Below are 14,654 nucleotides of genomic sequence, written 5' to 3'. Positions count from 1 at the left end.
CTCTTGTCTCTGTAATTTATTTTTCACAGTTTTTTCAAAGGTATACTCAAAACCTCTTCAATTGGCACATGACATACCCATTAGCTGTGAACCCAAGTAGAATAAGGTCATGGGTAATTAGGATATTCCCAAGCTGAGAAACCCAGTTCTTACTCCCCCACTCCCATTACTACATTGGCATCCATCTAGAAAGATAAGATTTTGAAAATCTGTCTCTAGGAAATAGCCACAAACTCACAGTATACAAGAAAGCTCTCTGAATAGCAAAAGAAATTCACTTAAAGGATAAGTAAGAAAGCTCAAAAATCAGTATAAGGAAGATCTCTGCAGAAATTTTGTTGAACAAAGGAATGAATTACCAGAAAACTGCTCATCGCTGAAAATGTTCAAGCAGAGGATGAATGTCCATCATCAGGTCTATCGAACACTAGGGGTGGGAAGTCTGATAAAATGATCTCTGAGTGTCCCTCATACTCTGATATTCTCGAAAGAGTTCCTTAGGCTCCTTTGACTTTTGGTTGACCAGTAATTCAAGTAAGTTGGCTATTTTAAGTTAGGTTTTGTAGAGGCAGAGTCTGCTATTAGAATTAAGGGACATGTAATTTATTGAGGGCATGGTCTCAATAAAAAGGAAGTGAGGGAAGCAAGATAGGATGAGGAAGGAGTTAAAAAGATGCAATCTTCGCCAGAGTTTGGCTTCCACCTGATTCCATGCGGAGATCTGGAGCATAAATTGTACCATGGGGTTGCTCTCACTTCGAGAAAAGAGTTAGTTTTCTACCCTGTTAGTGTTGGTAAAGGAGCCCTGGTGACCTAGTGGTTAAGCACTCAGCTGCTAGCCAAAAGGCCAGGAGTTCAAACCGACCAGCTGTGGGGCAGAAGAAAGATGTGGCAGTTTGCTTCCAAAAAGATTTACAGCCTTGGAAACCCTATGGGGCAGTTCTCCTCTGTCCTATGAGTCTAAATCAACTCAATGGCAATGGGCTTGGTTCATATTGGTCAGTAATTGGCTGCATTCCACGTGAGGGAGCTCTTGCGTGGCTGAAGGCTGGTCTTCAGAGAAGGAGGCAGCTGTGAGTTGTTAGCAGCTAATATATATATATATTTTTTAATACTGAAAGCACCTAGAGGACAAATGCCCAGACCCTAGCTAAAAGGGTCTCCTGCTATTCGAAACAGAAAATTGGAACACCAGTTAGCCATTAGAGAGAAGCATAACACTGACAACATGACAGCACTAAACGAGACCGAAGAAAATTTGAAAATTGACCTTGAATTTGAGGCCATGTGACTTAGTGATGGATATCCCATACACAACTCCAGAGCCAAAAGGCGTCACCGCACAGTCCAAAAATGGAGGCTTACAATGATGATCTGGAGTCAAGGAAAATTACATTTTATTTAGGATTTGCAATCGAAAAAAAAGGGACCATTAACATATTTATAGGATTTAATTACTTAAATTACCGACTGATCTCCAGTATTTAGAAAAGAAACAGCTTAGTAGGGAAAACAAAAAACCAAACCTGTTGCAGTTGAGTCGATTGCAACTCACGGTGACCCTCTAGGACAGAGTGGAACTGCCCCACAGAGTTTCCAAGGAGCACCTGGTGGATTCAAACTGCCGACCTTTTGGTTAGTAGCCATAGCTCTTAACCACTGCACCACCAGGGTTTCCTTAGTAGTGAAAGTACTGGGTAAATAAATAGTTAAACTACTATAACTTTTATGCCATTACCCAGCAGGGCCATCAGCTAGAAGCGTAAGAAGCTGTGTACTACACAAAAGTAAGTACTTTTTGAACAACAAAAGTACTTCAGAGAGTGAAGCATTTTGAGACTTAGGATATTATTGTCTCAGTTTACTCTCAGGAAGTTTGACAGGAAAGAAGGACTTTGTGGTTTGTTTCTGTTGAACAAATGGGTGATTGTAAGGCTATATCTCAAACTAAGTAACAGATTGCATCATTCTCATTATATTTTCAATAATTGCTAACCTCCTGGTCCCCCTTACCTGTTATTCCGTTAACACCTCATCAGATTTCACTCTTTAATGATTATCCTCAGACTGGTTCACAGAAACTTTTAGTATAATCCCTGTAGAGCCCACCAACTGTCAAAAGCTGCTTTTGATGAGTCAGTGTTCTATAGAAAATTTTAATGTTTTAATGTTTTTCTTCTTCAGCACCATGATGCTACCATTGACTGGGCATTTTTGTCGACGAAGGAGTGTTTGAAATATGGAGGGAAGCTCGTGGGGAACAATTGTAACTTTGTTCCTGATATCTCGCTCATGTCTTTCATCCTCTTTTTGGGCACTTACACCTCTTCTATGGCTCTCAAGAAATTCAAAACCAGTCGTTATTTTCCAACCACAGTAAGTACCTGAGTTTAAATAATTTTCCTTGAATTTACACTGTATGGACAATAATCATATTTTACAAAATGAAAAAAATGTACCTATAATTCAACCTTTCCAATATTAATTTTGGACTTTTTTAATATTGCTTTCCTGTCTTTGTGCACGTGCATATGGGTTAACTGTTGTCGTTGTTAGGTGCCGTCAGGCTGGTTCCAGCTCATTGCGACAAGGTGTACAACAGAATGAAACGCTGCCTGCTCCTGCGCTGTTCTCACAATCATCGCTATGTTTGAGCCCATTGTTGCAGCCACTGTGTCATAACTTAGTCCAGCTTTAAAAAAACTTCCAGCAATTTTATTCACATAACTCTGTCATAAATTCTGACTGTCATAACTCTGACTATACTGAAAGGAAAAAGTGGGAGGTATTCCATCTAATAATGCATGAGTAAACAAAAACACCTTTTAAATTTTTAGTGCTTAAGTACATAGCAAAAACTCATTTCCTATTCATCTGGAATTTTAATGTTATAGAATTTCTTGTTCGTCAGCTTTACATGTGAGTAATTTAATAGTTGAATTGTGGCCTGTGAGAGCAAATTTAAGTTGTGTTGTTCCACAAGTATAGGTACAGGAGTGTCATCTGATCCAAGCTTTCCATCCCGTAATGATGAATGCAGCAGTATAGAATAATATATAATTGAACAAGGTTATATAGACAAACTGTCTGCCCTTCACATGCTTGGGTGAACTTGGAGCCAAAACTGTGGTTCATTGAGAGACTACAAGATAAGACCAACATTTAGTTAATGGCATTTTGTTTTTTTATCTGCAGAATGAAACTAAGATAATCCTTTGCTTTATAGGTTAATTCTTGGTATTTAGAATGTCAGTATTTCTTAGGTAATCTTGGTTATATCTGATTTGTATCAGTGACCTGTGCTACATAGTTGACATCTCATGAACTGAAGAGCAGTTATCCATTTGGCAGTTAATACTAGAAGATTATTAAAAAAAAAAACCCACTGCCATCAAGTCGATTGTGACTCATAGTGACTCTATAGGACAGAGTAGAACTTCCCCATAGAGTTTCCAAGGAGTGCCTGGTGGATTCAAACTGCTAATCTTTTGTTGAGCAGCCATAACACTTAACCACTACACCACCACGGTTTCCGATTATGTCTATATCGACAGTTAAAATGATTTCTATTCATCTTAAGATTGAAACGATTCTACCAATGTTTTGTGCAGAAGGAGGGGTGACAGAACTTTAGAAGGCATGAGATGCACTTGATGAAATTCCTTTTTCTTAAAAGGAAATGAAACTTAAAATTAGTATATTTACTTCTACCCAGGAAAATTTTTTACTCAGATTCTTGTAAAATTAAAAAAAAAAACAAGGAAAGGTTGCTAATGAAGTGTCTCAAACTGGCTAGCCCAAGAAATGGAAATTTCTGTAATGTGAAACATTGAAAGAATTTAACTTAATCTCCTCAAAATGGATATTACAAACTGGTGGCCCAGGCTGAATTCAGCCCACAGCCATTCTTTGCCTACAATTCATAAAATATACATAAACACGGAGAAAATTGAGGACTTAGGTGTAACCTGTATTTTCCTAGTAATCAATGTCTTCACAACTCTCTGCTGCTTCACACATTCGTGTGGTCTGCCTGTTCCTGAAGGCATCTGAGCTTGTAGCTTAAGATCACACACTGGGAAATATGCATACTTAGGCACTTTTTCAATGGTATTTTTTTTTTTTTTTTTTATGAGCTGAATCTGTGTAGAACATGTTTCTGGGTAAAGGTCTTTGAGGATGATATTCAAGTGAAATTCGAGGTCATTCTCTCAACCAAATACCTGTGTTTTGATGTTTCTTTTCTAGTTCCCTTCTTGATTATTTATTTATTGAGCAGCTTTGTTTGTTTGTTTATACTTTGGGAATAATTGTCCTTTTTGATCTCTTCCACCTGCTAAAGTCTAATATTATTTAGCCATAGCAGGTAGAGAATTTATGGTGCACTTGTCAGTCATAATTTGAGATTGCTAGAATCGTTTCAATCTTAAAATGAATAGAAATCGTTTTAACTGTCTCTGTAGACATAATCTTTTAGTATTAACTGCCAGATTGATGATCGCTCTTCAGACTTAAAGAAATTCCTCCCCTTATGAGAGCCCAAGAAAGTATTTTGTCAGTCATTGATAAATGTTGCTGAGAAAGACGAGCATGTATAAGTAGAATAATAAGATTTTAGCTATAATTTCTGTTAGGAAGTTTCCCAGAATAATTTGGAATTGTATATACCAAGTAAGGAGCCCTGGAAGTGCAATAGTTCAGCACTAGGCTGCTAACTGAAAGGGCGGTGGTTTGAACCCACCAGCTGCTTCGCAGGAATGAAGACTTTGCGATCTACTTCTGTAAAGATTTCAGCCTAGGAACCCTATGGGGCAGCTCTATTCTATCATATAGGGTTGCTATGAGTCAGAAAATATGACCTTGGAAATAGAAACAAAGCTAAAGATCACATGATAGAATTTTGCAAGACCAGTGACTTATTGCCAGTACCTTTTTTCAACAACATAAATGGCGACTGTATATGTGGGCCTCACCAGATGGAATACACAGGAGTCAAATCAACTACATCTGTGGAAAGATATGTTGGAGAAGCTTAATAACATCAGTCAGAACAAGGCCAGGGACTGACTGCAGAACAGACCATCAGTTGCTCATATTCAAGTTCAAGTTGAAGCTGAAGAAAATTAAAAAAAGTCCACAAGAGCCAAAGTAAGACCTGAGTTTATCCCAGTTGAATTTAGAGAACATCTCAGAAATAGATTTGACACGTTGAACACTGATGACCAAAGACGAGACAAGTTGTGGGATGATGTCAAGGACATCATAGATGAAGAAAGCAAAAGGTCATTAAAACGACAAGAAAGAAAGAAAAGACCAAAATGGATATTAGAAGAGATTCTGAGACTTGCTCTTGAATGTACAGTAGCTAAAACAAATGGAAGAAATGATGAAGTAAAAGAACTGAACAGAAGATTTGAAAGGGCAACTCGAGAAGACAAAGTAAAGTATAATGAAACGTGCAAAGACCTGGAGTTAGAAAATCAAAAGGAAACATGCTTGGCATTTCTCAAGATGAAAGAACTGAAAAAAAAATTCCTGCAGTTACATGGAGTCAGGAAAAGCTTCCAGCCTGACACCTAGCCCACGGACCTGGGACTTGCCAGGCTCTACAACTCTGTGAGCCATTTCCTTGAGATAAATCTCTCTCTATATATATAAATGAAAAAGCCAAACCCATTGCCATCGAGTAGATTCTGACTCGTGGAGGTCCTTCAGGACAGAGTAGAACTGCCCCTAGAGGAGTGTCCAAGGAGCGCCTGGTGGATTCAGACTGCTGACCTTTTGGTTAGCCCCTGAAGCTCTTAACCACTATACCATCAGGGTTTCCATATATATGTGTGTGTGTGTGTATATATGCATATATATACACACACACACACATACATGCTTCATTTCTCTGCAGGAGAAAAGTGTGACAGTCTGCTCCCATAAAAATTACAATCTTGGAAACACTATGGCACAGTTCTACTCTGTCCTATAGGGTCGCTATGAGTTGGTATCAACTTAACAGCAACAAGTGTTTTTTGGTGGTTTTGCTTCTCTAGAGAACCCAACCTAACACAGTATTCCTGCTGAGCCACTTCACTAGGCCAACTTCTCTCCTGTTCCATGGTAAAAATAAAGTGGTTTTTTTTTTTTTTTCTGATAGACTTCCATTGGCACCTTCTAAGCCCCACCCAGATAAATTGCCCAGCTGACTTCATTGCTCCCCAGATTGTTCTCACTCTGGAACTTTTAGCCCTAAAATATTTAATCAGACTTTCCTAATGTTGAATTCTCGTCATAGCAGGTGATAATATGTGCAGTGTCTTATATTTGTTGCAATGACTAATATTAATGCTTATTTCTTTTGAGTGCTTTATAGGATTGGTTACTGGGGAGATCAAATTTCAAAATTCTAATGGTATTCGGTTCCTTTTTATGATTGCCTAAAGGCACATATTTGTCTGGCATACCTTTTTTTTTTAATCTAGAATAAATGCTCTTTTACACTGTTGTTTAGTATTTTCCAAGCACTACAATCATTAGAAGAATTAACATCATGAATTAATATTTTTTGGGAACCAACAGAGTCCCTGCTGCTGTACTTGTCTCTCTGTAACAGCTCCTTCCACTGAGAGCTATGCCTTTCTCCCCCAGTTAATTTAGGAGCAGCTGCAGTCCTCACAAAGTGAAAACCATATGTCCTCTGGGGTTTCAGAGGAACCATATTCATTTTTCCCTCTGTAAATTAACTAGCTTCTCACTGTTGGTGACTCTCTCAATAATTAATAGAGTTTCATCCTTCATGAAGAGTATGTTTGTAATAGATTTATTAGGTTGTTTTTGCCCAAGAACAAGAGAACAGCGTATGATTCTTTGAATTTCCCTTCCCATGCATTTAATTTCTTCTTTGCTTTTGAAGTTTACATATTTAAACTGCTTCTTATTGATTGAGGTATTTTCTCATCCATTCTGCAGAAGACAAATATAATTTCCTTTTCACATTTTTAATTAAAAATAATAAAAATAAAACAATTCAAAACCTGCTGACATTAAATTTAATATGCAATCTTGAGACAAATTTTCTTTTTCTTCTTCAAGAATCGAGGGTAGGAATTACCATACATTATAGCACTTCCGTGTACCATTAAAAAAAGTGAGTTTTTTTTGTTGTTAATGGTAAGCCCTCGCTACATATGAATTATCTTATTTTGTGTTTCTCTTAGATTGTGAGAGTTTAAGTTCCTAGGATACTGAGTTTTGAGCCCAGAAAGACTTGGTTTAGATAGACACCCTCAAGTTATAACCCTTGCCCAAGCTAGATTTGAGGCCCCTGAGTCCACAAGATGGGGCAAGAAATATTGTTAGCACAGGTTTTCTCATGGAAACTGTGGCACTTCTACTTCTGATCATTATCAGTAATAGCTAGTAGGGGATTAGGAACCATGGATTTCTAAACTGATTTGTTTATTGCTACATTGACTTACATAAAAGGCTGCTATTTGGGAATTTTTGATAGTGGCCAAGTTTGCTGAAAATGGAAGGTAAAATGAAAGGGGGGGGAAGAACTTCATATACTTTTCTTTCTACAAACATGTTTGGAAATGCAAAAAACGCTTAAAGAGTAATTCTTATCTCATTAGAGTCGGACTCAAAGCTCCTTGTTCACAGGCACCAGAGTGCAATCTAAACCCGTTGCTGTCAAGTAGATTCCGACTCATAAAGTAGCCTGTATATACTCGTTGCTTGACATCTTTGGGGCACTCTGATTCTACTGTGACAGCTTTCCCTAGTTCAAATTAAAGACTAATTTTAGTATGTGGTAAAACCTGCACAGCCTGCTAAAGCAGCACCCCTACCTGCCTTGTCTAATTAGAGGATTTAGAGTTGAATACAACGGTAGCTTGGGAAAAATCAATTTCCTTGACTATGAAGTTAAAACTGGATCCAGTGTCTTAGATATGAATGTCTTAACAATAAACACTCTCCAGGAGTGATTTCTGCTATAACTGAACTGTATTGTACAATAAGGGGAAGGAAGGAAAAATAGGAGTGAGTATATTATACACCCTAGCTGTGATTTTTAATGAGGTTAAGCAGCATTATTAATAGGGTATTTTTTCCTCAAAATTTTAAGAACAGGAATCCTGCAGTTTATGATCATTTTTTAATCTACTTTTGTACCTATAGTGTGTATATAATAGTGCCATAATTGACAAGAATGCCATTTTCTAGGCAGTCATTTGAATAGGGCAAGGGGATACTGCGGGGTTTAAAATCAGAAAAGGTGTACATTAGGGCTGTGTCCTTTCACCATACTTATTCAATCTGTATGCTGAGCAAATAACCCAAGAAGCTGGACTATATGAAGAAGAATGTGGCATTAGAATTGGAGGAAGACTCATTAACAACCTGCAGTATGCAGATGACACAACCTTGCTTGCTTAAGGTGAAGAGGACTTGAAGCATTTACTGATGAAGATCAAAGACCACAGCCTTCAGTATAGATTACATCTCAACATAAAGAGAACACAAATCCTCACAACTGGACCAATAAGCAACATCATGATAAACGGAGAAGAGATCGAAGTTGTCAAGGATTTCATTTTACTTGGATCCACAGTCAACGCCCATGGAAGCGGCAGTCAAGAAATCAAATGATATATTGCATTAAGCAAATCTGCTGCAAAAGACCTCTTTGAAGTGTTAAAAAGCAAAGATGTCACTTTGAAGACTAAGGTGTGCCTGACCCAAGCCATGGTATTTTTAAATACCTCATATGCACGTGAAAGCATGAACAATGAATAAGAAAGACTGAAGAAGAAGAAGTGATGCCTTTGAATTATGGTGTTGGTGAAGAATATTGAATATACCATGAACTGCCAAAAGAATGAACAAACCAGAATGCTCCTTAGAAGCAAGGATGGTGAGAGTTCATTTCACTTACTTAAGACAAGTTATCAGGAGGGACCAGTCCCTGGAGAAGGACATCATGCTTGGTAAAGTAGAGCAACAGCAAGAGCCTCAATGAGATGGGTTGACACAGTAGCTGGAACAGTGGGCTCAAATATAGCAGTGGTTGTTAAGGATGGCGCAGGACCGGGTAGCATTTCAGTCTGTAGCTATGAGTTGGAACTGACTTGGCAGCAGAGAGAGCTTATTAGAAAAGCTTATTACGGTCCAGACATTGTTTTAAGCACTTTCATGGTTTATTTTTCTTAATTCTTATAAGCAGTTGATGAAGTTGGAGGATTCTTTTGGCTACATTTTGCAGATAGGATAACTGAATTTGAGAGAGGCTAATTTTTTTTTTTTTTTAAGTATTCACAGATGGTAAATAATTGAGCCGATGTTTCACAACCCAGGTAATTTAACTATAGAAACCATGCTCCTAATCCCTGAACTTTATCTTCTCCCCAGACTGACCCCTGCCATATATTTATGCTTGAAATTGTTGTGCATAATTTTTGTTAATCTACCCCTAAAAGATCCGTTAAAGGGTTGGCCTTCTGTTTCTCTGTGTAAACTTTTCAAGATGCTAAGCCAGACAGAATTAACCTTCCAAGATGAAAAACAGGTCCTGGCCAAAAAGACCATTTTTGATCCAGCTGCTAGTACCCAAGAACTCCAGACACTACATAACAATCAAGATTGAGTACTACAGCCCTTAGCATATCTACACAGTCAAGTAATTCCTGTTCCTTTAATTTCTATTGAATACTTGACTGCCCTAGTCCCACTGCTCTTTCAAAATACCCTTTCCTGAGTAATTTGCAACCATTCACACTATCACTGCTCTTTCTTCCTCCATCTAGCCGGATCAGGTAAACTGCTCTCTCAGAGTTGGAAACCCTGGTGGTGTAGTGGTTAAGTGCTACAGCTGCTAATCAAAAGGTTGGCAGTTCGAATCCACCAGGCACTCCTTGGAAACTCTGTGGGGCAGTTCTACTCTGTCCTATAGGGTTGCTATGAGTTAGAATTGACTAGATGGCAGTGAGTTTGGGTTTTTGGCTTTCTCCCTGAGTTAACTTGATAAACTCTAAATCAACTCTGATTTTTATTTAGGGTAAGCCTGCCTTGTGTATGGCTTGACTGTGAGCTTCAGGAACACAGGGACTGTGTCTGTTCTGTTCACTGTTGTATCTCTGGCACCAAAGAAAATATTAGGTGTTGAGTAAATTATTGTTGAATGATCAAATATACCCACCTTATGGGGAGACTTAGGTGTCTATGCCCCTAGAGACTACAGAGGAACCTCTAAGCACCTATATGGTCCAGTGCTGTCCTTAACAATTTGTAAATGGCTACTCTGTGCTCAGTCCATGGGAAAGGTCAGGGTTTAACTGCTGCATCCTATAAAGCCCGGTCCTTGCCCTGACTAGAGAGTTCTCAAGTAATGGCAAACACACTTAAGAAAATAGAGAAAAAATATCCCTTAAACAGGAAACTTTAAGCCCTAGCCTGGAATGAGAAATATTTTGACAAAGTTTATGAAACTATCATATTCCTATCTTCCATCACTTGATATTACTCTCAGGTCTTGGTATTTACTTCCCTCAATGGAATGGAACTTTAACCCCTTCCCTGACAGATTCTTGGTATTTTCAGGTTACCTTATGGATTTATATTGCTGTATACTCACAACCCTACTTCCCAGATGATAAACACAATTCTGTATCTTTGCAGATTTTCACAACGTGTCCTCAGTTTTATACAGGAAGAGTGTTTGTACAATATTTCAGGGATATAGTCTATTTGATTCCCTTCCCCTGCCCTGGAGTCCTGGTGGCATAGTGGTTAAGGGCTTGGCTGCTGTCTTAGTCATCCAATGCTGCCATAACAGAAATACCACAAGTGGATGGCTTTAACAAAGAGAAATTTATCTCCTTGCAGTAAAGTAGGCTAAAAGTCCAGATTGAAGGCGTCAGCTCCAAGGGAAGGCTTTCTGTCTCTGTTGGCTCTGGAAGAAGGTCCTTGTCCTCTGTCTTCCCATGGTTGAGGAGCTGCTCAGGTGCAGTGATACCAGGTCCAAAGGACGCGCTCTGTTCCTGGTGCTGCTTTCTTGGTGGTATGAGGTCCCCAATTCTCAGCTAGCTTCCCTTTCCTTTTATCTCTTGAAAGATAAAAGGTGGTGCAGGCCACACCCCAGAGAAACTCCCTTTACATTGGATCAGGGAGGTGACCTGGGTAAGGGTGGTGTTACAATCCCACCCTAATCCTTTTAACAAAAAAATTACAATCACAAAATGGAAGACAACCACACAGTACTGGGAAGCATGGCCTCACTAAGTTGATATACATATTTTTGGGGAGACATAATTCAATCCATGACAGCTGCTAAACAAAAGGTCAACAGTTCGAATCCCTTAGTTGCTCCTTGGAAATCCTATGCGGCAGCTCTACTCAGACCTATAGGGTTGCTATCAGTTGGAATCGACTTGACGGATGGGTTTGTTTCTTTTTTCCCCCTGCGCTGTCTACACTCCCCTGTACATACCCACATGCTGTGTCCTGTTCTGTGGGATCAGATTCTTTCTGGCCAGGTGATAAAGTGATAGAAAAACAATTTAAAGAATAATGCCTCAGCAGTGTGACACCTCCTTTCATTTGTTGCCAAAGCTGTTACTATAAACTTAGCAAATACAGAATTCATCATTCATTTCAAACACAGGTAAATGTATGTATCCAGTGCTGAAAGGTCTCTTATTTCTTTCTTATTTTTTCCAGGCAAGAAAACTTATCAGTGACTTTGCCATTATCTTGTCCATTCTCATCTTTTGTATAATAGATGCCCTGGTAGGTGTGGACACTCCAAAATTAATTGTGCCAAGTGAATTCAAGGTAGGTGAAAGACTACCTTTTGGTCATTCCTGGAACTCTTTGGTTTTCTTACTTTTCCCTCAGTCTGGTTTATCATACTTTCTAGCTTTGTGCATTTTTTTCTATCAAAATTAGTCCCTTACAACGTCAAATGTAAAGTTATTCTATTTATTCACTAAGATTAAATATCATATTAGGATCAAAAGCAAGGTTCACGTTGTACTGATTTTTATTTGAAAAAAAAAATACCTTATAACAATTCAAACTCTGCCTTATATTTTTAGAGCATTTTAAATTTTCCCAAAGTATTTTCATACACATTATTACCTTGATCCATATAGTAATTCTTAGAAATATACAAGATAACCATCATCATACTGATTTTATATAGTTGTGATTGAAGCTCATAGAAGTTAAATAAAATGTCCAGGATCACAGGACTGCTAGGGTCTGAAGCTAGGACTCAAACCTCCAGATACTTTTCCAGTGCACATTTTATACTACCAAACTACCTGCCACATGTATTTGTAACACACACATGTTTACGAGTAATGTGTATTTTAACTGAGACAAATAAGATACATGAATTGTTTATTTTATTAACCCGTTGGTATTTGCAGTCATGGTAAAATTTACATTTCAGTTGTTCCTAGATATCCCTACCTAATTTCCATCGTAAGTCTTCTTTCACCTATTTTCCAGAACCATCCTCACTCTCTCTTTCTACCATATGATCATATATATGCTAAAAGAAAATGAACTCTACTTTTAGCTTAATAACTACTTAATGAGGAAGATGTACATTTATTACAGCAAGTAGAGTTTTTTAAATTTATCTCTGCTATCACTGTATAGCAAAGATAAGTTCTCATTCGTGCACTCGTTAATTCATTTGTCAACATTTATTGAATGTTTGCTTTGAGTCAGGCCCTATACTAGGGATCTGAAATGCATTAATGACCAAGATAAAATTCATTCTTGTACAAGCCCACAACCAGGTAAAGGTAGTAAAATGTGGGTAGAGTCCATGGTGGAGTTTGAGCAAATTTCAACAAAATAAGGAAATATCCTGAGAAGAGAAGTGAAACTTTCTTGATAGAGAGCACATGTGAGAAGATAACTCATCAACTGGATTCATTTTAGTCTTTATTTGGATTGATTAAAGTAGGAAAAGACAGGAAAATTTTTTGTCTGTAGTGGAGATGTATGTTCTGCTGATAGAGGATAGATTGAGAAAGGGAAAATGGTCATTTTTATCAATTTTCTGTGATATTTTTGAGGATTAACCAAGTGTTTTCCATGATTGCTCATACATAGACTAAGAAAGACCAGACTGTTTAAATAAGTTCAATTATGACTTACAAAATTTTTGTAGCTTTTTTTTAAGATTATGTAAATATGACATTTTTGGCAGTAGTAGAAACAACTTTAGCTTAATTGCTGAAATGCATGAACAAATTTCACAGTGGTTTTGTACTTTTTTGCTATACCACTTACTGAAAATTACATTTGGGTGTTTCTTCTGACTTCCCCTAAACCTAAATCACTTTCTTTCATCTTAAGTCTTTTTCCTGAATTACCCTAAACGCACAACATGGCACTTCCTTCTATTCTATCAGCCCATATTATTTCTCTTTCCTTTAATAAAGTATTACCCCAAAATAGGCTCCTTTGGGAAATTTTTGGTAAATAATCTTCTTTTTCCAGCCTACCATATCAGTAAAGCTGTTTCTTCTTACTTTTCACTATATTGACTCTCCAGAGGAAAACGTAAAACATATTTCCCCCACTGATTTTTCAGGGAGTACTATGTATTAATTGAATATTGTCTTGAATGATACTCTCTCTCTTAAAGCCAACAAGTCCAAACCGAGGTTGGTTTGTTCCACCATTTGGAGGAAACCCCTGGTGGGTATGCCTTGCAGCTGCTATCCCTGCCTTGTTGGTCACCATTCTGATTTTCATGGACCAGCAAATCACAGCTGTGATTGTGAACAGGAAAGAGCATAAACTCAAAGTAAGTGCTCGTGATAATGGTTAAGACTGCCTTCTGCTTTCTTTTTAGTACTTGAAAATACTGATTGATTCAAAACCATATGGAGCCCTGGTGGCACAGTAGTTAAGCATTTCTCTGCTAACCAGAAGGTTGGCAGTTCGAATCCACCAGTCGCTCCTCGAAAACCTATGGAACAGTTCTACTCTGTCCTATCGGGTCGCTATGAGTTGCAGTCGACTCGACTACAGTGGGTTTGGTTTGATTTGGTTTAATGTACTTTATGGCTTGACAGAAAAGTGCTCTCAATGTACTACTTTGGGTAGACTTCATTTAAATCCAAAGAAATTATTTCAAATCATATTTCCTTAGCCACCAGAGAGAATACAAACAATTTGCCACTTAACCACTGTCATTCTGCATCTGATTTTTAATGTGGCAATTGTCCTTAATGAAGATGGTGACAAAGATTTAATTAACATATATTGAGCACTTAAATGCTCTATTAAATCAACTTATATTTATTTTTAAAGATTATTAAGGTGGTTCATGGTTATGAGCTGTTTGTTAGCATTTATATCTTTTGCCTTCAAGTATTTGTCTATGTTATTGACCATAACGTATGGAGAAAAATGCTTTATTTTGTACATTAGGTATTTTTTAATCACTTATTAATTTTATCATGAGTCTAAAGAAAATGTTTTAGACTGAGATATATTCCAAGAGAACTGCCTTATACTGTTTCTCTAACTCTGGTGATTTTTTGCTCACAATGGGTTTGTAAGATACCATTTGGGGAACTGAGAGATTAATAAAAACAGTATCGAGTCCGTGGGTGGTGCCAACAGTTAAAGCACTC

General features: G+C 37.8%; 1 protein-coding gene across 4 annotated transcripts in view; it reads left to right on the top strand.

Moving 5' to 3' along the window:
- The window catches only part of SLC4A4 (solute carrier family 4 member 4), a 387,871-nt gene that overhangs the window by 325,809 nt on the left and 47,408 nt on the right, over nt 1-14,654 (top strand). For all 4 annotated transcript variants that reach the window (XM_049886070.1, XM_049886071.1, XM_049886069.1 and 1 more), the window contains exons 16-18: nt 2,185-2,376; nt 11,710-11,823; nt 13,658-13,819. In XM_049886070.1, coding sequence (XP_049742027.1) covers nt 2,185-2,376; nt 11,710-11,823; nt 13,658-13,819 — 468 coding nt within the window. The remainder of the gene's footprint in view (nt 1-2,184; nt 2,377-11,709; nt 11,824-13,657; nt 13,820-14,654) is intronic.

The sequence above is a fragment of the Elephas maximus genome, chromosome 5 (genome assembly GCF_024166365.1).
Source record: "Elephas maximus indicus isolate mEleMax1 chromosome 5, mEleMax1 primary haplotype, whole genome shotgun sequence".
In the NCBI taxonomy this organism is placed as follows: domain Eukaryota; kingdom Metazoa; phylum Chordata; class Mammalia; order Proboscidea; family Elephantidae; genus Elephas; species Elephas maximus.
The sequence above is the reverse complement of the archived record's forward strand: the minus strand, read 5'-3'. Positions and strand labels throughout refer to the sequence as shown.